The 26,244-nt window shown below is 37.9% G+C and overlaps 1 protein-coding gene across 1 annotated transcript in view; it reads right to left on the bottom strand.

Annotated features, from left to right (window-relative positions):
* Positions 1 to 26,244, bottom strand: part of TMEM131 (transmembrane protein 131) — a 253,174-nt gene that overhangs the window by 89,044 nt on the left and 137,886 nt on the right. Inside the window, exons 5-6 of the mRNA XM_090281769.1 lie at positions 15,510 to 15,633; positions 1,177 to 1,293 (exon numbers count right to left, since the gene is read on the bottom strand). Coding sequence (XP_090137895.1) covers positions 1,177 to 1,293; positions 15,510 to 15,633 — 241 coding nt within the window. The remainder of the gene's footprint in view (positions 1 to 1,176; positions 1,294 to 15,509; positions 15,634 to 26,244) is intronic.

Raw genomic sequence — 26,244 nt, 5'->3', positions numbered from 1 at the left:
GAGAGTAGACCTGTTGTTTCTATATCTGATTTGGTTATATATTTGATTTACGACATATACATGTATTTGGAATAATTTCTATGACATACTGGAAATAAAACATTAATAAGTTTCATTTTCCTTACCTAAAAAATCGAGAACAGTATCTATAACATTTGCAGAGGAGTACGTAAAGTATATAGTGCCATATAAATGATTATTCTAAAGATCTTGATAACCTTGATAAACTACTTTTCTTCAATAACCTAATCATAATAATTGTACATAAAAACTTAAAACAATATATTTACTAAGAAACGCAGGCATGTATGTTTTAATCTTGAAACCATTATAATACAGTATGCATCACAAGTGTACAGAAAGTAAAATTAAGAGTCAGTGCAAAAATAGTTTTTACTATTCTTTTGTCAATCTTATTTTAACTCTTTAGCTGTAGCTTTAAGATCATTTGTTCAGTCTAATTTGAATAGGAATATTAACAGACACAACAGTAGGTATAAAATGGTCTAAGTTTCATCTTTTACACTTACTATAATCTCTGAGTCACTGAACTTCTTAAAAGCATGTCATGTGTTAGGTCAAAGATGTTGACTATGTTTTAAAAAATAAACAAAATCCCACTTCTGGGAGTATCTCTGGACGAACTCAAAACATTAATTTGAAAGAACATAACCACCCCTATGTTCATTTCAGCATTATTTACAATAGCCAATATATGGAAGCAGCTTAAGTGTCCATCAGCAGACGAGTGGATATAACAACTACGAGTCATTTACATAGTGGAATACTACGAGGCCCTAAGAAGAAAGGAAATTTTACACATTGTGAAAGTAGGGATGGACCTGGAGAACATTATGCTAAGTGAAATAAGCCAGTCAGAGAAAGGCAAATACCACATGATTTCACTCATATGTGGCATCTAATGAACAAACTGAACTAACAAGCAAAATAGAGACAGACTCAGAGAGCAGGATGACAACTAACAGGGGGGTGGGGGGTGCCTGGGGAGTTTACAGGGTGGAAGGATAAAGGACTCATAGACAAGGGACAACAGTGTGGTGACTGCAGGGGTGAGGCAAGTATAAGGGGACTGAATGGTAATGGAAAAAATACAATTAAAAAAAAGAAAATTCAACAGACTATTAAAAAAAAACAAGGTTTAATTCTAGTTCTTACCTGGTATGTAAATACCCCATGATTAGATGTGTTAATAAATAAAGTATTTTCTACATTTCCTACTACTCTTGCAAGGAAAACTACATCAAACGATGTATTTCCTCCCGGAAGAATTTTCTGTAAAAGAACAGCAATAAATAAAGTTAAATTAGTCACCAAAAAAATAAAAATTTAGATTATGCTAATCAAAGTTACAGCTAAAATTCTCAAAAACAAACATCTCAGAATAATTTCCATAAAGTATCTCCCCCCTCAAAGGATTAAGCTTTAAATTAGCCAAACTATTTTGTAGTAGAAAATAATTGATGTCTATAGTCATGTACCTCTGTCAATTACCAGTCTAAATCCCCATACAGCAGATGGTTTCCCTGGACTCTGTTCAGTCAACAATCACTGGGCTGGAATGAGGTGCCTCATTATAGGCTTTTTTGTCATCACACAATCAGGTAGAAGTGAGCTGAATCTAAACTTTTCATATACATGTTATCCGCTAAGAAGCAGCCACCTGTACTATTCCAAAGAAGAGGTAAGTCCAGACCTCAACCCCTTGACCTCTGTCACCCATTCACAAAGGCACAAAATGTGCCGCAACTTACATTAGAAAAGAAGGCAGGGGTGACAAGTATGCGCAAGAACTCACTCCTGTTATCTTGTACAGAATGAGAATGTCATTGTAGTTAGCAAAAAAAAAAAAGAAAAAGTATTACAACAAAACAAAAGGGCTGCTTGAGAAGTTCCAGAGACCGTGACTGCAGTTCTGTTTTCAATGAAGCCTTAAAATGCATTTTAATAAAATCATCATCCTTGCTCATTCTGCCTCTATGACAGAACTCTAAAATACTCAATTTATAGCTTAAAATACACGACATTGAGACTTCTGGCTTCACCTTAGTGTGCAGAAAGCTGTAAAACACATTTCTCCTGCATTATCAGTAACAAAAAAATAACTTTTCTTGAACCCGCCACTAAGTTTCTGTATCTTTTAGCCCAGAATCTAAGGAAAGACAAGCATCTCCAAGGAGAGATGTAATGTGAGTACTGGTTCACCCATGGTAGAGAATGGGAAGATGAGGCTTCCACACAAAAGGGTAAAATAAAGTCAGCTATAATTTTTATACACTGGCCAGGTGTGGGCTAAAATATTAGTACAAAACCCTTGGACTATAGACAGCAAGTGGATGTCATACCTGAGCAAAAAGTCACTAATAGAATGATAGCTGGTAAATTTTTAAATAGTCTGAAATGAAGCAACACCTTCTAAACAACTTAATGGTCAAAGCAGTAGTCATTACATAAAAGTAAAAAATATTTTTAATCAATTAGAAATGAAAACACAAAATATCAAAATGTGTTGGCTGCAATTAAAGCAGTACTTGGAGAGAAATTTACAGTATTATATGCTTACTTTGAAAAAAATGCCTCAAATCAATAATCTATGTTTCCACCCCCCAGAAAACTAGAAAGACAGTAAATTAAACTCAAAATACGCAAAAGAAAGAGTAATAGACAAGAAAAGGAATGAATGAAAAACAGAAAAAATAAAAATAAAGTCAACAGAACAAAAAGCTAATGCTTCAAATAGGTCCATAAAACTGATAAAACCCTAGGTAGAATTATAAAGAATAATAAGAAAGAAAAAGCAAAATGAAATGTGAACATTATTATTTGCACTCTTTACATGTAAAAAGGATGACAAAATAAGAATACAAACAACTCTATGGCACAAATTAAAAAACTCAAAGAAATGGACATTATCTAAATACCACAATCTGCCAAAGCTCACGCAAAATGAAACTGAAAACTGTAACAGTCCTACATCTATTAAAGAAATATAATTTGCAATGAAAAATCATCCCACAAAACAAATTGCCAAATATAAAAAACAGTCACAAGGATGTAAAGCACAACATAGGAAATACAGTCAATAATAATATAACTACAGATGGTGTAAGGTCGGCAGTAGACTTATCAGGATGATCGTGTAAGTTATATAAATGTCTAATCACTATGTTGTACACTTAAAACTAATATAATATTGCATGTCAACTGTAATTGAAAAAGTTAAAAGTTAAAATAAAACTTTCCCACAAAACCCAAGCTCAAATCTTCACCGAGGACTGCTGTAGTTTCCTGCTTCAACAGTGCTTGAATGGAACAGGCACTCGACCCCATCCCAGTCAACCACCCAGATCCATCCTCTGCCACCTCCTTACAGTTCCCTTGGACTGCCCCAGAGCCCCCAAGTCTCCTCTCCTCAGCCATGCAACAGGATGACTATGTCAACCCTGCAGGCGCGCCAGAACTACCATCAGGATTCGGAGGCCGCCACCAGCTGCCTGATCAACCTGGTGTCCTACACTTTCCACGTCTACCTGTCCATGTCTTACTACCTTGACCACAATCATGTGGCTTTGAAGAACTTTGATAAACATTTTCTTCACCCATCTCAGGAGGAAAGGGAACATGCTGAGAAACTGAGGAAGCTGCAGAACCAACAAGGTGGCCAAATCTTCCTTCAGGATATCAAGAAACCAGACCATGATGACTGGGAGAATGGGTTGAATGCAATGGAGTATTACACTTGGGAAAAAAGCGTGAATCATTCACTACTGGACTTGCACAAACTGACCACTGAAAAAAAATGACCTTCCTTTGTGTGACTTCATTGAGACTCACTACCTAGATGAGGAGGTGAAATCTATCAAAGTAGTACGTAACCACATAACCAACTTGTGCAGGTTGGGGGCCCCTCAATCTGCCGTGGCAGAGTGTCTCTTTGACAAGCACACTCTGCGAGACAGTACAGACAGCTAAGCCTTGGGCTGTCTTCTACAGCCACAGGAGTTACTTCCCTGGTCACCAAAGCAGTGCCTGCATGTTGGGAGTTACCTTTACCTTTCCTAGAACTTGTACAAAATCATCAACCTATATCTCCTTTCATTTGTACCATTCATTCAAATAAAGTAATTTGGCACTTCCCCCCACCACCCAAAAAAGCAAGGCCCAAGCTCAGATGGTTTCACTGGTAGAAAAGGATTTAATACCAACCATTAAATAAGTAAATAATATAGCTACATAAACTTTCAAATGTACAGAAGAGAGAACATTCCCCACCTCATTTTATGAGTCTAGCGTTACCCTGATATCCATACCAAAGACTTCACAAGAAAACTAGAAGCTAGTATTTCTCATGAACGTAGACATACAATCATCTGCAAAATACTGGCAAACTGAATCCAGCCAATGTTTGGAAAAGGATAATACATCTTGACCAAGTGATTTTTATCTTAACACTGCAATTCTACAGTTCAACATTCAAAAATCAAAACAATGTAATTTATATTATCACCTTACTAAAGAAGAAACACCATGTGGTCATTTCAATAGCTGCATAAAATAATTAAGACAAAATTCAATGTCCATTCATGATTTTAAAATCTCAGTAAACTAGGTCAATATGTAATCTAGTTCTCTTTTTCTGTTAAGTGCTTTTATAAAAGATGAATTGTTCACTCATATTGGGTTGGCCCCAAAGTTTTTTTCCCCCATAAGATGGCTCTAGGAGTGCTTCGTAAGCTTTAACTTCATTTGAAACAATTTTGTTAGATTGTATTGTGACAGCTGTTCTATTAGTGTGCATTTAAAAAAACTTATCAAAATCGGTGTATTTTTGTGTAGCCATTTTAATACTGAAGATGGAATAAAATACGCGACATTTCCAGCATATTATGCTTTATTATTGCAAGAAAGATAAAAACACAACTGAAATGTTAAAAAGGTATTTCCCTATCCTAGCAATTAACACTGGAATTTTAATGTTTAAAAAAGTATTTATTACAATAACATGTACATATACATAAAAGAAATACTGAGGTATAAATCTAATAACATAATTATATAAGCTAAAAACTACAACACTTTGCTGAAAGTAATGAAAGCTTTAAAAAATGGAGAGCTACTACTGCGTTCATAGATCGGAAGACTCAATACTGTTAAGATATTAATTCTCCCAAACTGATTTCAATATCCAATGCAATTGAAATAAAAACTTCAGTCTGAGGAGAAATAACTAAATGCAACGTGAAATAGGATCCTAGAACAGAAAAAGTACATTGATACAAAAACTAATGAAATTCACATAAGTTTTTGTATTGTACCAATGTTAATTTCCTGGTTTTGATAACTGTACTATGATTATATAACATGTTAGCAGTAAGAGAAACTGGGTGAAGAACATACAAAGACTATACTTACTTTTCTGTACATTTAAGATTAATTCAAAATAAAACATCTCAGCGAGATTTTTAAGAGAAACTGACCAGCAAGCAGGTTCTAAAATTTAGATGGCAAAGAAAGGGAGTAAGAAGAGCAATACAATTTTGAAAAATAAAAATAAAATTGGACCACACGAACTTCTTCATTCTAGGAATTACTAAAAAGCTACAATAATCATGACAGTGAGGTACTGGTGAAAGGGTAGACATATTAGCACATAATAAGAGACTAGGAAACAGACCACATATACAAGGTCAATTTATTGTTGACAAAATGTAGAGGGATTTTGATGAGAAGAGACAGTCTTTTCAATCCATGGTGCAGGAACAACTGTTTGTGCAAAACAAAAAAGAAAATGACTCTATATCCCATGCCATCAACAAGCATTAACTCAAAATAGACCACAGACCTAAATGTAAAACCTCCAACTATTAAATTTCTGGAAGAAAAATTGAAGACGATCTTTATGACCTTGGTTTTGTCAAAGAGTTCTTAGCTACAACTCTAAAAGCATGGCTAATAAAACGAAAATTTCATAAACTGGACTTCATGGAAATTAATGACTTCTGTTCTGTGAAAGATTCTATAAGAGATCGAAAAGACATGATACAGTCTAAAAGGAAAGATTTGCCAATCACACAGGTAATAAAGAACTTTTGTCAATGCAAAGATGCTCAAAAACCATAAGTCATTAGTGAATGTAAATTAAAATAAAAAAGAACACAGTACACCTATTGGAGTGACTAAAATAAAATAAAATGCAAACTTAACAGTACAGTCCTAATAAGGATGTTGAGCAACTGGAACTCTCAAACATTTCAGGTGGGAATGCAAAATGGTAGTTACTATGAAGAACTGTTAAATATATACTTAGCACACCACCCAGCAATTCCACTCCTAAGTATTTATGTAAGGGAAATGCAAATTTATGTTCACACAAAAATCTGAACATAAATTTTTATAGTGACTTTATTTCTTGTAACTCTAAACTGGAAACTACCCAAATGTCTTTAACTGATAAGTGGATAAATAAACTGCAATGCTGCCTTCCAGTGAAATATCACCCAGCAAAAGAATGGTACAAAGAACTGAAACATCCAACTATTTGGATCAATTTGAAATGGAAGATGACAAACTCAAAAAGCTCTATACAGCATAGTTCCATTTATATAACCTTCCAGAACAGGCTATTCTCAAGACTTGAGTTGAACTGCTGATTACATGACTTTTTGAGTTTGTCAAAACTGAGAACTTTAGTCACATGCAGATTAATTAGGGGGTACATCCTGAGAAATGTGTGGTTAGTCCATTTTGTTGATGTGCAAACATCAAAGAATGCACTTATACAGACCTAGATAGTAATTGTATGTACTATACTTTTATAGGACTGAAGCAGTAGGTTTGTTAATATCAACATCACCACAAACAAGTTAAATGCCTGACTTAAGCTTTTATTGCAGAGGCATCCATTTCAAGGCCAGCAAGACCCGATAAAAGAAGCAGGCTGCCTCCCTCCCAGTGATTGATGCTCCTTTGTTTTAGAGATCCTGGTTCATTTAGACAAAGACCATTTGGGCTACTCGGTTTTTCTCTTCCTGGACTTGAAATCCCCACCCTTATGATGTTTTAAATTCACCAGTAAAGATGAGCCCCCATTCAACCCCAATAAAAGCAGAACACCAGGTCCCTGTTGCTCTCTCCCAGGCGTGCTTTGTACACTCCATGGCCTGTCAGTAATAAACTCATCCCTTCAGAGTTTCCCAGTGATTATCACTGAAGGCCATCTTGCAATCATAGTAAGAGTCATGTGGTGATCCAGTCATAACATTGGTGTAGAAAGGAGAGATGTTTATGGGAAGCTCACCTGTACCCGGGTGAATGCCCCCAGGCATTTCTCACCAATAGCACTGCTACAGAAAGACCAAGAAAGAGGAAAATGGCAATGCATTGTGCTATGCTTTTCTGACAGCTACAATGTCACTATGTGATAGCTTTTCAGCCCTATTGTAACGTATGGGACCACTTTTATATATGTGGTCCATCATTGAACAAAACATCATTAAGCGGTGCATGACTGTACACTAAAATGGGTGAATTTTACTGAAAGTATATGGTGTTAGTTTGTATGTTCCCTGGAGCAAGGCCAAGTAATTGAATACTTGGGTTTAACTCTTGGTAGGCAACAATAAATCAATTCAAGATGACCAAATCACTGAACAAAGTAAATAATAATATCATTGAGTTTGTTTGGAAACACAACAGACCCCAGATAGCCAAAGAAGTCAGGAGAAAGAAGAACAATGCCAGAGGTATCATGCTCCTGAATTCAAACTATACTATAAGGCTACAGCAATTAAAACAGCGTGGTACTGGAGTAAACAGACATACAGACCAACAGAACAAAACAGAGGCCCCAAAATAAACTCCCGAGCATATGGTCAACTAATATTTGACAAAGGAGGCAAGAATACTCCATGGGGAGAAGACAGTTTCTTCAACCAATGGTGTGGGAAAACCTAGATAACAGCACGTCGAAAAATAAAACCGGAACCCTATCTTACATCACCTACCGACACTGAAATGACTTAAGACTTAAACATAAGACCTGATACTGTAAAACTCCTAGAAGAAAACACAGGAAAGAAGTTCCTTGACACTGGCCTGGGAAGTAATTTATTTTTATATGACACCAAAAGAACAAGCAACAAAAGCATAATTCAACAAGTAGGAATATAAAACTAAAAAGCTCCTGTGCAGCAAAGGGAATGATCAATAAAATAAAAAGGCTACCTACAGAATAGGAGAAAATATTTATAAACCATATTATCTGATAAGGGGTTAATTTACAAAACACATAAAATGCCATACAACTCAGTAACAGAAAAAACAGACAAGCAATCTGAATAAAAAATGGGCAGAAAGTCTAAATAGACTTTTTATTTTTTTAAAGAAAACATCCAAATGGCCAACAGGTACATGAAAAGATGCTTGCCCTGGCTGGTGTGGTTCAGCTGGGTGGAGAATCATCCCCTAACTGAAGGGTTGCAGGTTTGATAACCGGTCGGGCACATGCCTGGGTTGTAGGTTCAATCCCCAGAATGGGCATGGGCATCGGCATGAGGTCTCCAGTCCAGATAAGTACGAGAGGTAACCAATCAATGCTTCTCTCCCACATTAATGTTCCTCTCTCTCTAAAATCAATGAAAAAACGTCCTCGTGTGAAGATTTAAAAAAAAAAAATGCTCAAATCAATTGTAAGGGAAATGCGTGTTAAAATGGGTAACATTAGAAGAGATAACAGATGTTGTGGAGGATGTGGAGATAAGAGAATCTCTGTACACTGTTGGTGAGAATGTAAACTGGTATGGCCACTATGGAAAACAGTATGGAGATTCCTCAAAGTATTAAGAAAGAACTATTGTATGATCCATTAATCTCACTTCTGGGTATATATCCAAAGGAAATGAAAATAGGATAATAAAGAGATACATGCACACCCATGTTTATTGAAACATTATTCACAATAATCAATATGGAAACAACTAAGTGTCCATTAACTGATGAATGGATAAACATATACACATATGATGGAATATTATTCAAGCACAAAAGAGGAAATCCTGCCATTTGTGACAACATGGATGAACCTGAGGACATCATGCTAAATTAGATAAGTCAGGCAGAGAAAGACAAAGACTTCATGTTATCACTTATATGTCTAATCTAAAGAAGCCGAACTTGTAAAAACTGAGTAAATGGTGCCTCCCAGGGGCTGCGGGAGGGAAGATTGGGGATTTATACTGTTTAAGGGTACAAATATGCAACTAGTAGATAAATAAGGCCTAGAGATCTAAAAATGCAGAGAATAGTAATGACAAACAATAATACTGTAGTATAAATTTCCAAGTTCCTAAGACTAGATCTTAATGGTCTCACCACACACACACACAAATTCTATAATCACAGGAGCATTAGCAAACCCTATGGTGGTAATCATGTTCTAATGTATAAATGTATCAATACAAGGTGCTATACACCTTAAGTTTACACGATGTTATATGTCAATTACATCTCAGTTATAAGAAAAAGATAAGAATTGAACCACATCTTCACTGCAATAATCCCTGTCTTCTCAATTTGTACCAGCACCTAACATCTTATAGAAAGTATTTATTTATTACTATTGCCTCCCCTATGCTTCTTTCTAAAGTTGAATTCATTTTCAATATGTAGAATTGGGATATCATAGAAAAATTACTATTTCTGATTCTTTTTGGAAAACCAGAAGAACTGCGCATGGGCTTACCAGCGCCCCATGGCAACCACTGGCTGGCGCTCCCTCCAGGCCCCCTGGTTCCACGTGGCCTGCTTATCTTGTTTATATGCCCACTTGGCTCCTGTCACAATCGGTGTTTGGAACTCTTGGTCTAGTCTCTGTATTGTGATAGTATTGTGAAAAAAGTAAAAACCCTCTCCTTTAATAAGGGTAAAGCCTAAATAAGTTTAGAAACAATAAAATGCTGCTTGAATTAGCAAAGACAGTTAACAAGTTAAAAATAAAATCTGTAGTGGAGCTGTGAACTATTTCAAAACTGTTTCTATTTTCACTTCAGTATTTTGCCTTTAACCTAACATGTCTGAATGCCTGAAAGCAGGACGATTACTTTTATCCACATGTGCCCCTCTGAATACAAGCTCTAATGTATATGCTGCAAACTGGAGCTTAATATGATCCAAATCTCTGCATAAGGCAAACAGAACACTTAGACCCTCACCTTGGCTCTTGTCACTAACTGTATCACCAGGGCGAACCCCTCTCCGATTTAGCTTTTTATTTCTATAATTAGGTGCTGGACTAGATGAATACACAGTTCTCTCCCACCATGAGGGTTCTATTATTTGAGACCATTAGCTCATTTACAAAAATTGCAAAAACAGTTTTTAAGTAAAGAAACTTAAAGACAGAAAATGACTTGAGAGAACTATTGCTTTAAGAAATTTAAAATAATTATAAAAACTGTGAAAACAGCTTTTAGGTAACAACAAAGAATAACTCAAAGAAAATTTATTTTAAGAAATATTTTATGTAAGAGATGTTTCCAGGACTCAAGACGAGAGTGAACGGCAGGAATCCATCTTGGACCCCTGCCGCCACACAAAGTGCCACGGTGTGGTGAGAAGGGCCGTGATAGTGACAAGTACACGGGGCTCCACCCTCTATAGTGTAGGAGGTGTGACAGCCCCACCCAAGAAGGAAAGGTTAACAAAAACTGTCAGGATGGCAGGGATCATGATAGAGATCCCAATCACGCAGCTGACCAGACAGCAAATATATGATTTATTGGACCAGCAGATCAATAATCTTTCTGAGGCACAGTTCAGAGCTACAGTTATAAGACAGCTTACAGACCTAACAGCGGATCTTAAACAAGACGGGGAAGGAATGAAGGCTAGTCCTGCTGAAATGAATGAAACACATACACAACAAGTGGTGAGGGAAGGAAAACCAGGGATCAAATCAACAAATTGGAACACAGGGAAGGAACAGTCAACCAGTGCAGAAGGAGCAAACGAAAAGTGAGGAAAATGAGGAGAGGCTCAGAAACCTATGGGAAGGCTATAAGTGGGCCAACAACTAAATCATAGAGCTGCCAGAAGGTGAAAAGTTATGTCAAAAAATAATGAAGCAGAACTTCCCAAACTTGGGGAAGGAAACAGACTTACAGGTCCAGGAAGCACAGAGAATTCCAATACAACTGGACCCAGGGAGAACCACACCAAGATACATTATAATCAAAACGTCAAAAATTAAGGATAAAGAGAGAATCTTAAAAGCAGCAAGAGAGAAGAAGGGAATTATGTACAAAGGGGTCCCAATTAGACTATCAGCTGATTTCTCAAAGGAGACTCTACAGGCAAGAAGGGACTGGCAAGAAATATTCAAAGTAATGAAAATCAAAAACCTACAGCCATGATTCCTCTATCCAGCGAAGCTGTCATTCAGGATAGAAGGGCAGAGAAAGCGCTTCCAGGACAAAGTAAAACTGAAGGAGTTCATTAGATCCAAACCACTGTTATATGAGATGTTAAAGGGACTTGTTTAGGAGAAGGAGGATCAAAACTATGAACATTAAAATGAAAACTGTATCACAAGAACCAACAACAGAAGCTAGGGAACCAAAACAAAGGCAAACTAAGTAGGCAATGAGAGGGAAAAAAGAATGATAGGTATGGGGAACATATTAGGGGAAGGTCAGAGGAGAGGGGGAAGGGGGGAAAGGAAGGGAGATGGTACAGGAATTAAGAAGCATAGTAGGAGGGAGTGAAGTAGACAGGAAGATGTTGAGAAGAACTAGATGCACAACCAATGGGCATGGACTAAGGGGGGGGGGGCAAATGAAGGGGTGGTGACTAGGTGGAGGGGAACAAAAGGAAAAGAAATTGGGACAACTGTAACAGTCATCATCATCGGCAGCCGTCCGTCTGGAGAGACGATGGCGTAGCTTCTTGAGAGTCTATCTGCACCGCCGAGAATGGCTGTGCAGTCCGACTCGGGAGTGACAATCCCTGCCGCACTTGTTACAGGTGAAGGCAGATGGCTGTTGTTGCTGCTGTTGACGCTGCTTCCGCCTCGATCTTTTCTGGGCCGCCTCCTCGTTGCGCGCAGCCTCTGCGCGTGACATACCTTGCCTGACCGCGAGCCTCCAGGCTAGGCGGTCGTCTGCTTGAACAGTATAATCAATAAAAACATATTTTAAAAAATGAATTCTACCAAATAGTCAAAGAAAAATTAATTCCTATCCTTCTCAAACTATTCCAAAAAACTGAAGAGGAGGGAAAGCTTCCAAACTTATTCTATGAGGCTAGCATTATCCTGATACCAAAACCAAAGACACTACAAAGAAAAATACAGGACAAATATCCCTGATGAACACAGATGTCAAAAGCCTTAATAAAATATTAGCAAGCCAAATTCAGCAATACATTAAAAAGATTACATACCATGATCGAGAGGGATTTATCTTATAAACATAAGCATGGTTCAGTATCCACAAATCAATCAACAAAATATACCACATAAACAAAATGAAGGACAATAATCATATGACCAGTAGATGCAGAAAAAGTATCTGACAAAAATCCAACATCCATTTATAATAAAAATTAAGGAAAACATACAAAACTCCCAACAAAATGAGTATAGTGGGAACATACCTTAACATAAAAAAGTTCATATATGACAAACCTACAGGTAACATCATACTCAACTGTAAAAAGTTGAAAGCTTTTTTCTGAGATCAGAAACAAGATAAGGATGGCCATTCTCACCACCTTTATTCAACAACCCAGCCACAGCAACAGACAAGAAAATGAAATAAAAAGCATCCAAATTGAAAAGGAAAAAGTAAACCTGTTATTTGCAGATGACAACACTATACATAAAAATTCCACCAAAAACTATTAGAACTAATAAATGAATTCAGTAAAATTGGAGAATAGAAAATTAACATAAAGAAATCTGTTGGGGTTCTCTATATTAATACTGAATGATCAGAAGGAGAAAGTAAGAAAACAATCCCATTTACAATGGCATCAAAAAGAACAAAATATCTAGGAAAAAATTTAACCAAGGAGGAGAAAGACCTCTACTCTATAACTGTAAGATACTGATGAAAGAACCGAAAAAGATAAACATTTAAGGGATATACCATGATCATGGACTGGGAGAATTAATATTAATATTAAAGTGTCCACACTACCCAAAGGGATTGCATTATATCAAAATACCAATGGCATTTTCACAGAACTAAAATAGACAATCATAAAATTTATACAGAACCACAAAGGACCCTGAATAGTCAAAGAAATCTTGAGAAAGAACAAAGTAGGAGGTATCATGCTCCCTGATTTCAAACTGTTTTACAAAACTATCATACTGGCACAAAAACAGACACAGATCAATGAAACAGAAGACAGCGCCCAGAAATAAACCCACACTTACAATTAATCTATGACAAAGGAGACAAGAGTACACAATGGGGTATATAGAATGGTGTTGAGAAAACTTGAAAGATATATGGAAGAAAGAAAGGAAGGAAGGAAGGAAGGAAGAAAGGAAGGAAGGAAGGAAGGAAAGAAGGAAGGAAGGAAGGAAGGAAGGAAGGAAGGAAGGAAGGAAGGACGAAAGGAAGGAAGGAAGGAAGGAAGGAAGGAAGGAAGGCAGGAAGAAAGGAAGGAATTACACCACTTTCTTACACCATATAGAAAGAAAACTCAAAATGGATTAAAGACTTAAATGTAAGAGATGAAATTATAAAAGTAGAAGAAAACATAGGCAGTAACTATTTAACATAGGTCTTAGCACTGTGTGTGTGTATTTTTTTGGTATATCTCCATGGGTAAAAGCAAGAAAAGTAAAAATAAACAAACTGGGTAACATCAAACTGAAAAGGTTTTGCAACATGAAACCAATAAAAAAAAAGAACAAAGAAAGAAAGAAAAAGAAAAAGGGAGGGGGCAACCTACTGAATGGAAGAAGATACTGCAAATGATATATCCATAAGGAGTTAATAGCCAAAATATACAAAGAACTCATACAACTCAACATAAAAATACTCCCAAACAATCCAATTAAAAATGGGCAGAGAATATGAATAGACATTCATGTTCTATTTTATGTTTTTTATATATTTTACATCAGCTATAATTAAAAATACATTTAAAAAGGAATGTTCTCCATGAGTACCACAGAAAGTTAAAGTTTTTATTATCAAATTAATATGCTGAGTTATCAATTCCTTATTTATAGAATACTTTTAAATTTAAAAAGCCAATATTATATTTCATATCTTTACTCTAGAGGTTGTTAGCTTATGACAACATGTTATAAAACAGGATTTTAGAAAGAAGAAATATAAAAATCTAAATAACATATTTTATATGCTACTAAAACTTCTCCTTAGTCATATTGCTGGGAAGATGAAATTAGGATCCATTCATTACTTCTCTCCAATATTTGCTATTTAGCTAATCATTATGGAAGCCTATATAGTAAGGCTTAATGTAGTTTCTCAATTTCAAAATTTATTACGACCCAATATTTTTGTCAGATGAAAGTTATATTTTTAATAAGTCTGCATACTATCAACAAAAATGATTATAAGTAAAAGCATAGAGGATACTCGTGGTAGGTAGAACCCTAAAGTAGCCTCTCAAACTTCTGGCCCTAATTTCTGAGACTATCAATATGAGGAGATATCACACCTGTGATTATTTATAAACATGATAAAAGGAGCTTTTTAGATGAAATTGAGATTATGTCAGTTGACTCTAATTAATCAAAAAGGAGACTATCCATGTTATCCTGACCCAACGACATGATTAAAGCAGAATTTTCTCCACTGGTGGCCGAGGAAGCCGAAGATTTCCGAAGATATGAGGGAGATGTGACACACCATTGCTGGCTTGAAGAAGGAATGTGGGTGCTGTAAGAAACTAAAGAGAGGTCCCTGGCCAGTTGCTAGCAAAGAAACAGAGACCTCAGTTCTACAACCACAAGGAACGGAATTCTGCCAACAACTGCAAGTGGTTTGAAAGTAAATCCCCCCCCCGCCCCGCCCCAAGTCCCCAGCCAAGGACTCAAACCAGCCAACATCCTAAGAACCCACTGGACTAATGACTTATAGAACTATGTGCTACTAAGTGAGTTCCGTTTTACACCATCATGTTTGCGAGAATTTATTATGCATCAATAGAAAACTAACACAATGATGAGGAAATTACCTATTATTAGAAAAGGAAATCAACTGAACATAGGAATGCTATGTTTCGCAGTGCTTAAAGTTCAAAGTTCATTTGATAAGCTATTTCATATATTGAGAAAAATGTGTATTTAACAAAAGTGATAATTTTTAGGAAATGGGGCAAACTGAAATCCAGAACAAATTTGGAACATTTAAACAGGTTTTAATTACAGCAAAATAAAATTACACATAAAAAATTCTAGACATTTCAACTTCAAACTCAAGAGAAATCTGCTATAAATAAGAATGACTTACCCTATTTTGAAAAAATGATGCATGAAAATGTGATGTTGTAGCAGAAATTGATACTAAAGTAATAGTTTCTTCAGAACTAGGGTTATGTAGATAAACTTTTTCCATTTTTGGCATTCCAACTGGCCTGTAAAAACAAAAAGAAAATTGTCAAAAATCCTTCAAAGATAACTTCTAGTTATTGAGTTAATTTCTAGTTGTTAAAAATCAAACATTAAAATTATTAGACAAATACACAGCTGAATGTATAAAACTTTATTAAATTGGTTGATATTAAAATGTACACATAAAGATGCACTTAGCCGTTCAACAAATATTTGAGTGACAATTAATTATATGTCACACACTGAGCCAGATGCTGGGATATAATGAAGCAAGTCTCTGCCTGGATGAAGCTTACAATGTAGTAAGGAAGCAGGCAGGGAACAAAATGGACAGATCTTTTTAGTTCTTTCTGTAATTCCACCCTACCTTCCTATTAATTTGAATTGTGTCCACTTCTTCCCCAATGCCACTGATGCATGATCTTCAACTTAGGAGGAGAAATTGGCAAAGTTATATGAGCAGATCTGCCTTACGAGCTAGATGCTTTTTCCACTGCTCAAAACAGTTTTTGACCTCGTCCACTTTGAAGCCGTTTAGTGCTTCTGTCGTTTTTTGGGTCCCCTCTTCCATGTTGGCAAAATGTTTCCCTTTGAGGACTTTTTCCATGGGGGAAACAAACAAACAAACGAAAAAAGGAGGAAGGGTAGGGCACAGGGGTTGTAACATTTTTTGGTTAAAAATGCTGAACACTCAGTGCAGTGTGGGCAGGTGCGCTCGTAAATCACCCATCGTAAAATGAGCAAACGCAATGAAAGAGTCTTCAAAAAAATTCCCTGAAGCCGGACGCAGTGTCTCACAACACCACCAGCTGGTACACTGATACAGATGGGTTCCTAGAACACTGACCTAGTGGGGGAAGCCTGTACTACAAGGGGCCTGCCCTCCAGAAGATAATTCTGTTTTATTTTTTTATTTTTGGGTACCCCCTCCACATGTGTGGAACTGGGGCTCCACCTTAGGGATCATCTCCTTTCTTAAATTCACAAGAGACAACAACCAAGGCCTCGCCTTCTGTCCTTCCTCAATATGCATTACAAGACAGGAGCTCCTAAGTTTATACCTCGAAATAACAGGATCTGTGAGGAGAACAATCCATTAGAAAACATGTATGTTGTCATGATATACTGTAATGGTGTTGCTGATCTGTTATCTGAACCTGTGAGAAAATTACACTTTTCCACTTCAGAAACATTAGGCTTGGCCATATGATTTGTTTTGGCCAATGAAATGTGAGCAAGTGACATGCATCATTAAGTTTTAAGAGCTTTGTTGCACTCTTTCCTCTGCCAAGAAAGTGGCACTTCCCAGACAGGAGTGCTCTTTTGGTCTAAATCCCACTGAGATTTTGGGTTTAATTATGCTCACAGTATCATCTAATAAAGCTCAATAATGCAAAAGACCTGAAGCTAGAAAAGTTGCGCCAAGAATTAAAAGTAAGCATAATGTAATATACTTAAGGAGATATGGCAAGATATTAGGAAAATGAAGTAAGAAATCATAGAAAACAAAATATTAGTATAACATATACCATAAAAAGGCAACAGATGAAATAGGTCGGTGAAGGTCTATTAATGAGCTGGAAGAACAGACTGACAATTTACTTCAGAATTCAGCAAGAAAGAATATATATTTAGAATATTTTAAAAGATAGAGCTAATGAAATTAAAAAAAAAAAAAAAAGAGCTATGTAGACCATAACTAGAAATGTTATTATCTTGGAAACTGAAATGTAGAAATAGTTGAAGAACATGGACAAAAATAATGAGCCAAACCCAACATTTTTAAAAAGATTAAGTAATTCTTGAAAGGTTTTACGAGGTGTCAGTATCATCTAAAACAATATCAAAATCTACCTCACTAGCACTTTATTCCTTTTCTTCTACAGCTTCATCTACTGTTCAAGCATGGATCATTTTAAACATTGTCTTTTCAAGAACAGAATAACATTTTCTTTCCATATTACATCAAGAAGTCAGGTTCATACACATAGGTTTCACAAACTACGTAAATAAAAACTCTTTGTTATCTTTTGTAAACGTTTAACACATATTTAAGGTTTTCAACAGCCAGCACATCGGTTTGAGAATTTATAATGCTGACATGAAGTTTTATTGTTGTTAAGGTTAAATGGTTTCTGGTGCCTCTCAGGCCCGACCCAGAACCTCCTGCCCTTCTGAGGGCTTGTCACTGCAGATGCTACCACCTCTTGCAGAAGTGGGAGCAGATGAGTTGGCTGCACTTGGTCACTGGAAGGCTGTGCCCAGAGTGCCCGCGGAAGGCGGGATTCCATAGGAGACGTTCTCTGCTCTACCCAGAGAAGCAACACCTAGGTTAGTATTTGAATACAACTGGGAGAAGATGTGTGTGCACCTCAGAGGCCAGGAATTTGGGGACCATCTTAGAATTCTGCCTGTTGAGAGCAGCATGTATGACTGCTTGGCTAGACAGGTAGATTTAAAAATATAACAAAGATTTTCAAGTGCTTGCCAGGACTTGTCCAACAGTATCTCATGACTTACAGCCCAGCCAACATGAGGGACAACACCTTTCTGTGGCTCAACCATTCAGCCATGAGGAAAAAGCCCAAAAGTGGAACTAGGGCTTGAGTCCTGGGGAATGGAGAGGGGATATCCAGAGGAAGGATTGTGAGCACCCTCAGAAGCTCCTCAAACCCAGGAGCCCCCAATGTGTGAAATCCCTCCTGCCTCAGGTGCAGACTTTCTGAACCCTTCAGCCAACAGACTCATCAATCCCATGTGGCGGGGGGGAGGGGAAGGGGGCTGGTCACAGATTACACAACTAGGGAAGTGGGTACAAATCCAGCTGGGGCCTCAAACCATGGCCAATTATGTGCTTTATTCAACAAATAAACTCTTTTACCACTCAAATGTCCTGTTGGCTAACTGACAACCAGTCATTCAAATCCTTATGAACTCATTCTTAATGTTTTTCCTCTTGTGACCTCCATGCAATCAATCTTAGTTAAGAAAAAGGAGATGGTATGAGATGAATTGTAATCTGGGGGATTCTTCAAGAAGACAGGATGAAAGATGGCCCACTGCAGGAGAGGACTTTGGGGTAAGGAAAGAAGTTTGGAGGTTCTAGAAACCTGAAAACACAGAGTGGATCAGAATGCTTGATTTGCATGCTGTTGAGGTTGCCCTGCCCTTTCTAACAGGGATCAAAGAGGAAAGGTCCTGGGCCCTACCCTACACAAATTAATCCTTGCTCAGATAAGAAGGGTCATCTACTTACATTTTTCAAAGAAGTTCGAAGTAACAAGAACAGAGGGAAGGTCTTAGGAAGTGTGTCAGGAGGCTTCCTGCCGTTCTGGGCAGTCCATACCACAGGCTTGGACCCACCTGCTTATGGACCTTGTGTGAACAGCTTTCCCTGCCCCTCCCTCTTCTCAGTTCCCTTGGTGATATGAGCAGAATCCACAATAAAGTGGGAGACTGAACCACACTAAACCGTGGAAAATTTTTGTCAAGTATAATTATTTTTTTAAGTATATTTTATTGATTAAGCTGTTATAGGTGTCTCAAGTTTTTCCCCTTTGCCCCTCTCCGCCCAGTACTCCCCTTCCCTCCAGCAATCCTACCCCTAAGTTCATGTCCATGGGTCATGCATGTATGTTCTTTGACTTCACCCTTTCCTATATTATTCTTAATGTCCCCCTGTCTATTTTGTTCCTATCAATTATGCTTCCTAATGACCGCATCTTTTCCCCATTCTTCCCCATCCCCCTCCCCCTCGCCCTCCCTGCTGATAACCCTCCATATGATCTCCATATCTATGATTCTGTTCCTGTTCTGGTCCTTTGCTTAGTTTGTTTCGTTTTTCAAATTTCAGTTGTTGATAGTTGTGTGTTTGTTGTCATTTTAATGTTCATAGTTTTGATCTTCTTTTTCTTCAATAAGTTCCTTTAATATTTCATGTAATAATGGCTTGGTAATGATGAACTCCTTTAGCCTTGCCTTGTCTGGGAAGCACTTTATCTGCCCTTCCATTCTAAATAATAGCTTTGCTCAATAGAGTAATCCCGGTTGTAGGTCCTTGCTTTTCATCACTTTGAATACTTCTTGCCAGTCCCTTCTTGCCTGCAAAGTTTCTTTTGAGAAATCAGCTGAGAATCTTATGGGAACTCCTTCGTAGGTAACTCTCTTCTCTTGCTGCTTTTAAGATTCTCTCTTTATCTTTAGCCTTTGGCATTTTAATTATGATGTGTCTTGGTGTGGTTGTCTTTGGGCGCAATTTGTTTGGGACTCTCTTTGCTCCCTGGACTTGTATGCCTATTTACCTTCCCAATTAGGGAAGTTTTCTTTTGTTATTTTTTCAAAGAAAATTTCAATTTCTTGCTCTTCCTCTTCTCCTTCTGGCACCCCTATGATTTGGATGTTGGCACATTTAAAGTTGTCCCAGAGGTTCCTAAGCCCTGCCTCATTTTCTGCATTCTTGTTTCTTCTTTTTACTCTGGTTGAATTTTATATCTTCCTTTTTTGCCAAACTGTGTATTTGAATCCCAGCTTCCTTCCCATCACTGTTGGTTCCCTGTATGTTTTTCTTTATTTCACTTTGTGTAACCTCCATTTCTTCCTTTATTACTTTCTTTTGCCACACTCTATGAGTTCTCTGAGCATCCTTATTACCAGTATTTTGAACTCCGCATCTGATAGGTTGGCTATCTCTGTTTCATTTAGTTCTTTCTCTGGGGTTTTGTTCTGTTCTTTCATTTCGGCCATATTTCTTTGCCCCCTCAATTTGGCAGCCTCCCTATGTTTGTTTTTGTATATTAGGTAGAACTGCTTTTACTCCTTGTCTTAGTAGCATGGCCTATATAGCAAAGGCACCTATAAATTGTGTGGGGCAGAGCCTTAGGTAATTGCCAGGGTGGAGCCAACTACTTCACTTCTTTGTGGCTTAGTTTGTGGTGGGGGGCTACGAGAGGGGACAATGCTGTTGCTTGGCTTCTGGCGATTTGCCCAGCATGCGCCATTTTTCCAGTCACTTCACCCATGCCCCATATGCAATTGGTACCTTCCAGTTGCTGCCCTGGGGTTTGCATACGTTCTAAGACCATGCGGGCCCTTTAAGGGGCAAGAATTCGACAGTTTTTTTCTGCCACCCCAATCTCCACTTGTTTTTACAGCCAGCGGTAATGAGGGTTTATCTTCCTGCTGCTCATTCAGGTTGCTGACAAAATTTAGGATGCTCTCAGTCTCTTGACATACTGGCCTCCTCCGTTGCCAAAACCAGCATGGTGACACTCCCTTGCATCAAATACGTCTCATGCTTCAAATATCCAACATTTCTATCTCTGACTACTATAGCCAGGTTTGAAAGGACTCTGGTTATCAGGACAGGCTCTCTGACCACCTCCCTACCTTAAGAGTTAACTGATTTGGGACCTTGATTACATTTTCAAATCATGTAGAGCAATATCTAGATGACTGCTTGACTGAATACACTTGGGAGAAGATGTGTGGACCTCAGAGGCTAGGAATTTGGGGACTGTCTTTGAATTCTGCCTGTCATAAGCAGCATATGTGACTGCTTGGCTAGAGAGGTAGATTTAAAAATAAAACAGAGATTTTCAAGTGTCTGCCAGTGCTTGTCCTGTTTGTTTCCATTATGAGTTGCTTCAAAGACAGAAGTAGGACCAAAGGGGACAGTGTGAATTACTCATAAATAAACCAAGATGAATCAAATATATAGCTGCTCTCTGTACTGTTAGAGCAAAGCTACTTATTTTTCATATTTGAGAAGAGTCTGAGGCTTAAAAGAATTAGGAAGAAGCAGCTATGAATCAGAAAGTACTTAGGAAAGTAAACTGCAATTCTGTGGTCAATGGCAAGCTTCCTATGCCACAGAGGGAGAACATGCAATGCCAGGAAACAGCTGAAGAGATGGCTGAGCAACTGCCTTGAGACAAACCTCATGAATGACAGTGACACAGCACTTAATACACAACTTCTGGCAGGAAATTGCGCCAAATCACTAAGTACTACTTTGTACTACTCAATTACCACAAAACCTGACCATTTCCTCAAACACATTTTAGATTGCAGGTTGAGCTTGGGTGTTGGTGAAACAGAAATTGAAAAGCTAAAAGGCACCAAATGTGCCTTCAGAAAAGAGAGCCTACTTGATTTTCTTGGAATACCAAAAAGTGATAAGGAAGAAATGCCTTTGATGAACTGCATTTAACTTGACAATAAAGACCTCCATTTTTATGAGTCTACTCAATTTCCATTTTTTTGAACCATTAAGTCTCCATTTTAAGCTTTAGTTTCCAAATCAAGTTTTCTGCTCTTAATTATTATATAAGCCAAAGAACTCAGTAAACCAAGTTTCCATCCAAAGCATCTTTTACAGTCTGCAAAAAATGTATGAGAAAGGGAGTTATGGAAAAAGAAAATATTTAACAGACTGGCATAAATAACTAAAGGGGGAGCAGAGGAAGGGGGGAGGTAATTATGCCCAGACTATTCCAGCCAACTGATGAAGGGAGGTAGGAGGGGAAGAAAGGGAGAGGAAAAGGGAACAAGAGGTAGAATTAAAGAATAAATTAAAACAAAATAAATGAAAATAAAGATAGCCATTTCTAAGCAAGGGTAATGTGACTTACTGTGAAAGACGTTCTAGAGGGCAGTAGGGACAATCAGGGTAGTGAGAGAAGCCAGTATATGTTAGGTCTAGAAAGTGGCCAGGGAACTGGAGGCTGCTTCTTGCAAAAGAGCCTGAAAACCTCTGCAAGGCCTTGCATGGCAATCAGACTCAACATGGAGCGTTAAATTCCACCCAACTTCAAGTTCTTCCAGATGCTGCAAAGGGTGTTTTAAGAGTGGCTTCTGGATTTGCAAAATAACAAAACAGTAGAAAAAAAGATCACAGAGTACCTTGACAAAACTTCAGCAGCTCAGTCAAGGTAGTGAGAGATGAAAGTGTCCCTTAAAATTTTTGGGAAAAATATTAGAATGTGTTCCGTTAAGGACACTTCTCAAGTCCTAAAATTACTGCTATACGTAACAAGAAATTGAAACATTTATAGCATGGACATTAAATCAGTACATTGCTGGATCAAGAAGAAAAAGTATAGCAAAAACAACTTGAAAACATAAAACAAATTTAACTAAAGCAAAAGAAATCAGCATACAGTCTTGTTGGACTTACTGTACCACATATAAGTTTTAAATGTGAAATATGTGACAGAAGGACAAAGATAGGCAATGTGTATTTATCTCAATAGCCTGGCCTAGTAGGGCAGCAGATATCACAGTGATCACCAGTTGACTGACAGATGCTAGTAGAAGACGTCATGAATAATGACGACTCTTAACTCCTTGTTTAATGTTTGATTATTCACAGTTTCAAGCCCCAAACATCCCTTCACCTTACCCTACACATCTGGGCAAGCCAGTAAGGAAGCCTGCACACTCTCCCTTCTTGGATCTAGTCAGAAGTTCAAACCATGCACTCCACCTCAGCCTCACCCCTAACGACAATCAAAGCCAAGTCAATCTCCTTTCTCTGCTCTCTCAAGCCACGTTTCAGACCTGTTTGGGAGCACCCCCACCCAGGTCTCCCCAGAAAGCTTCATTATGTGAGTATAGTAAACCTTTTCATAGCCTCTTGGTGTGTACATGTGACGTCATCAGACTTGACACCTGGACCAAATTTGGGGTGGAGAGCCATCCCACTTTTATGGGTCAACATAGCCCCATGGAAGCAGAGAGAAGGCAGTTTCCACCTCTGCTGGGCAGGCTGGGAAAGGCCTGCTTTACAGAGGATAGCTATCCCCGGTCGCGCTAAGGGTCATTAGAGAGGCAACAGGCCAAGGAGGCTGTAACTGATTTCAACTGGAGTAGCTGCCCACTGTATTATTTCTCTTCTCTGGGTTAAACATAAGGACAATGCCCAGGAGACATGTTCACTACCAAATACCCACCTTATCTGTCTGGTGGGGTAGACATCTGATCTAAGCCAAAGTGATTACCGAATTGCTCTGAGATTTTTCAAACTAAAAAAAAACAAGGTAAGTCTGAAGAGCAGTCAGTGTGTGTTATCACTGTAGGAAGGAAATGTTGATATGGGGCAATAAGTGAATGCAAAGAGGCAAAAATAAAAGACACAGAGAGGAGTACTACTGGCATGGGGTAACAGTGATCCTGTTGTCCCCAGGTCCCAGCTGCATCTCTTACCTTCCTGCAGATACGTTATGGTCCTCAATATTCCTCCAATATATGCTCATTTTTTGCCCCAACTAGTTTTAGTGAGATTTCTATCCCTCAGAACCAAACACTGACCAAAACAGAGGAATCAAAAGCACTCTGTAATTATTGTGAAGTGTATTATAATACCAGTAATGGTACTGCAATATGTAGTATGATCTTATACATGCATATGTGTGCTCAAGAATATGGAAATAAAATGCCATCATGTCTGCCACTTTCAAATGATTCAAAATCAACAAAAATATAAAATAAAATATGGCAAAAATGTTCTCTATTGAATCTGGGTTAACAGAGCATGTCATCATTTGTTCTTTATATTTTTCTGACTACATAAAAGCTTCCTTAAAAAAATATTTTTATATGGGAGAAACTCTTAAAGTATGCAAACATACCTAAAGCTTAGAAAGATCAGGTATTTCAGAGCAGCGTTAAGTATCAATAGTTCTCTACACTATTTTTCTTATAAAGAACACACTTGATGTTAAGACATTTCACATTATCCTGACGATATCAGGACATCCTCAAGGGGTTTTTGGGGGGATAAGATGAAGGAAATGACGTGGTAAGATCTCAACAGTAAGAGATTGCTCTCTTGATAGTATAAATCATAAATTGGAAATGGCAAGCATGTGGTCACAGTCTAGATAAGAAAGGACCAAGGGCTAAATTAAAGGGAGAAGGGTAAGCAATGAAGGTTAAAGAGGACAAGACAGGAAAAACTGACAGGATTCTGGTAATAGATTGGTGAGAAAAAGGGATGGGGTGCTTTGAGGAAAAGGGAGGAACCCAGGAATCCTCAGGATTCAGGCTTTGGTGACTGGATGGCACCGTTCACAGAGATTGGAAATACAGAAGCAAGAGCAGGATGCACTGAAGTTAAGGTGGTGTTGGGGATGCAAAGTTGAGTACTGAGGGGACTAGGAGTATAGAGTGGGGAACCGTAGGTATATACCAAAGTTGTGAAATATCACCTAGTAAGAAAGTGTGGAGCTGGCTGAAAAGGGCTGAGGAAATGGGAGCAGCCACAGTTAGGGGATAGACAAAGGAACAGAACCCCGAAAGAGACTAAGAAAAAAGGGCCTTAGACACAAGAGGAAAAGAGAGAGCGTGGTTCACAAGGGTGGAGGCAGAGAGAGCTGAGAGGGAGGAATAGGTCAGCAATGCCATGTAATCTGTAAGAGATCAAGAAAGCAAAACTAGTAACTGTCACCTAACAGAAAAACTTGAAATGGGCAGTTCCAGGGTTGATTAATTCAGCAGTTCCACACTATGGTCAAGGACACAAGTTCTATCCATTTTTCCTTTCTGTCAGACACACCTTGCTGGTCTTATCCTCAGGCTAGCACTTCCCACTGATTACAAGGTGGTTGCCTTATCAACCAGGAATCACATGCAGACAATGTCCAACATGCAAGAGGGCTATTTCTTTACTGTATCTCTTTTTTAGAATGAAAAAAATCCTCCCCCAGAAATCCTTCAGTAGGCCAGACCTCTCACATTGTTGGGTAGGACAGGTCACATCCACCTCTGAATTGATCACAAACAAGAATGGGATTATTACAATCGATGTAGATTAACTTGGATTTACTCCTCAACTGGGAACAGGGTCACTTTTCTTAAGGGCTGGATAACTGAAAAAAACTGGGGTTATATTAACAAAAACTGGGGGAGTGGATGGTGAGTAACAGGCATGAAGATGGGCCATTCTATGCTAAGGTATTCTAACCTGATTCTTTGTCCACTTAATACTCATTTAAAAAAGAGCAGGGATTTTTGGAGGCAAAGAGTAGTTGAAGAAGGCAAAAATTTCAACCAATTAAAGTTTATGCTTCTGATAGTAAAAAAAAATAAACATCCAACAACTTTAAAAAGAGATACATGCTAACAAATCTCTGATTTTCTTTAGTAATCTGACACAATAATTTACTTTCTGCAATGAAATGTACAACTTCATTTTGTTTGTTCTAAACCTCTTTTATTAATGGATGAGTTTATTGGAATGATACTGGTTAAATTATATAGGTTTCAGGTGTACAGTTCTACAATACATCATCTGTATCTTGCATTGTGTGTTCACCACCCCACAATAGTCTGCTTCCATCACCATTGATCCCCTTTATCCTCTTCTACCTTCCTTCGCTCCAGCAATTGGCATCACCATACAGCTGTCTATGTCCATGAATCTTTCTTTTTTCTTTGCTTAACCCCTTCACCCTTCTCACCCAGCCCTCAACCCTCTCCCCTCTGACAGCTGTCAGTCTGTTCTCAGTATTCATGAGTCTGTCTCCACTTTGTTAGTTTATTTTGTTCGTTCATGAGATTCCACATATAAGTGAGATAATAACTACTTTCAAGTTTCATATGAACCTTAGGCTCCAAAAATGCTAGGTAAATTCTTC

The sequence above is a fragment of the Furipterus horrens genome, unplaced genomic scaffold (genome assembly GCF_987537825.1).
Source record: "Furipterus horrens unplaced genomic scaffold, mFurHor1.1.pri manual_scaffold_6, whole genome shotgun sequence".
NCBI lineage: Eukaryota > Metazoa > Chordata > Mammalia > Chiroptera > Furipteridae > Furipterus > Furipterus horrens.
Note: the sequence above shows the minus strand (reverse complement) of the source record. Positions and strands in the feature narration are given on the sequence as shown.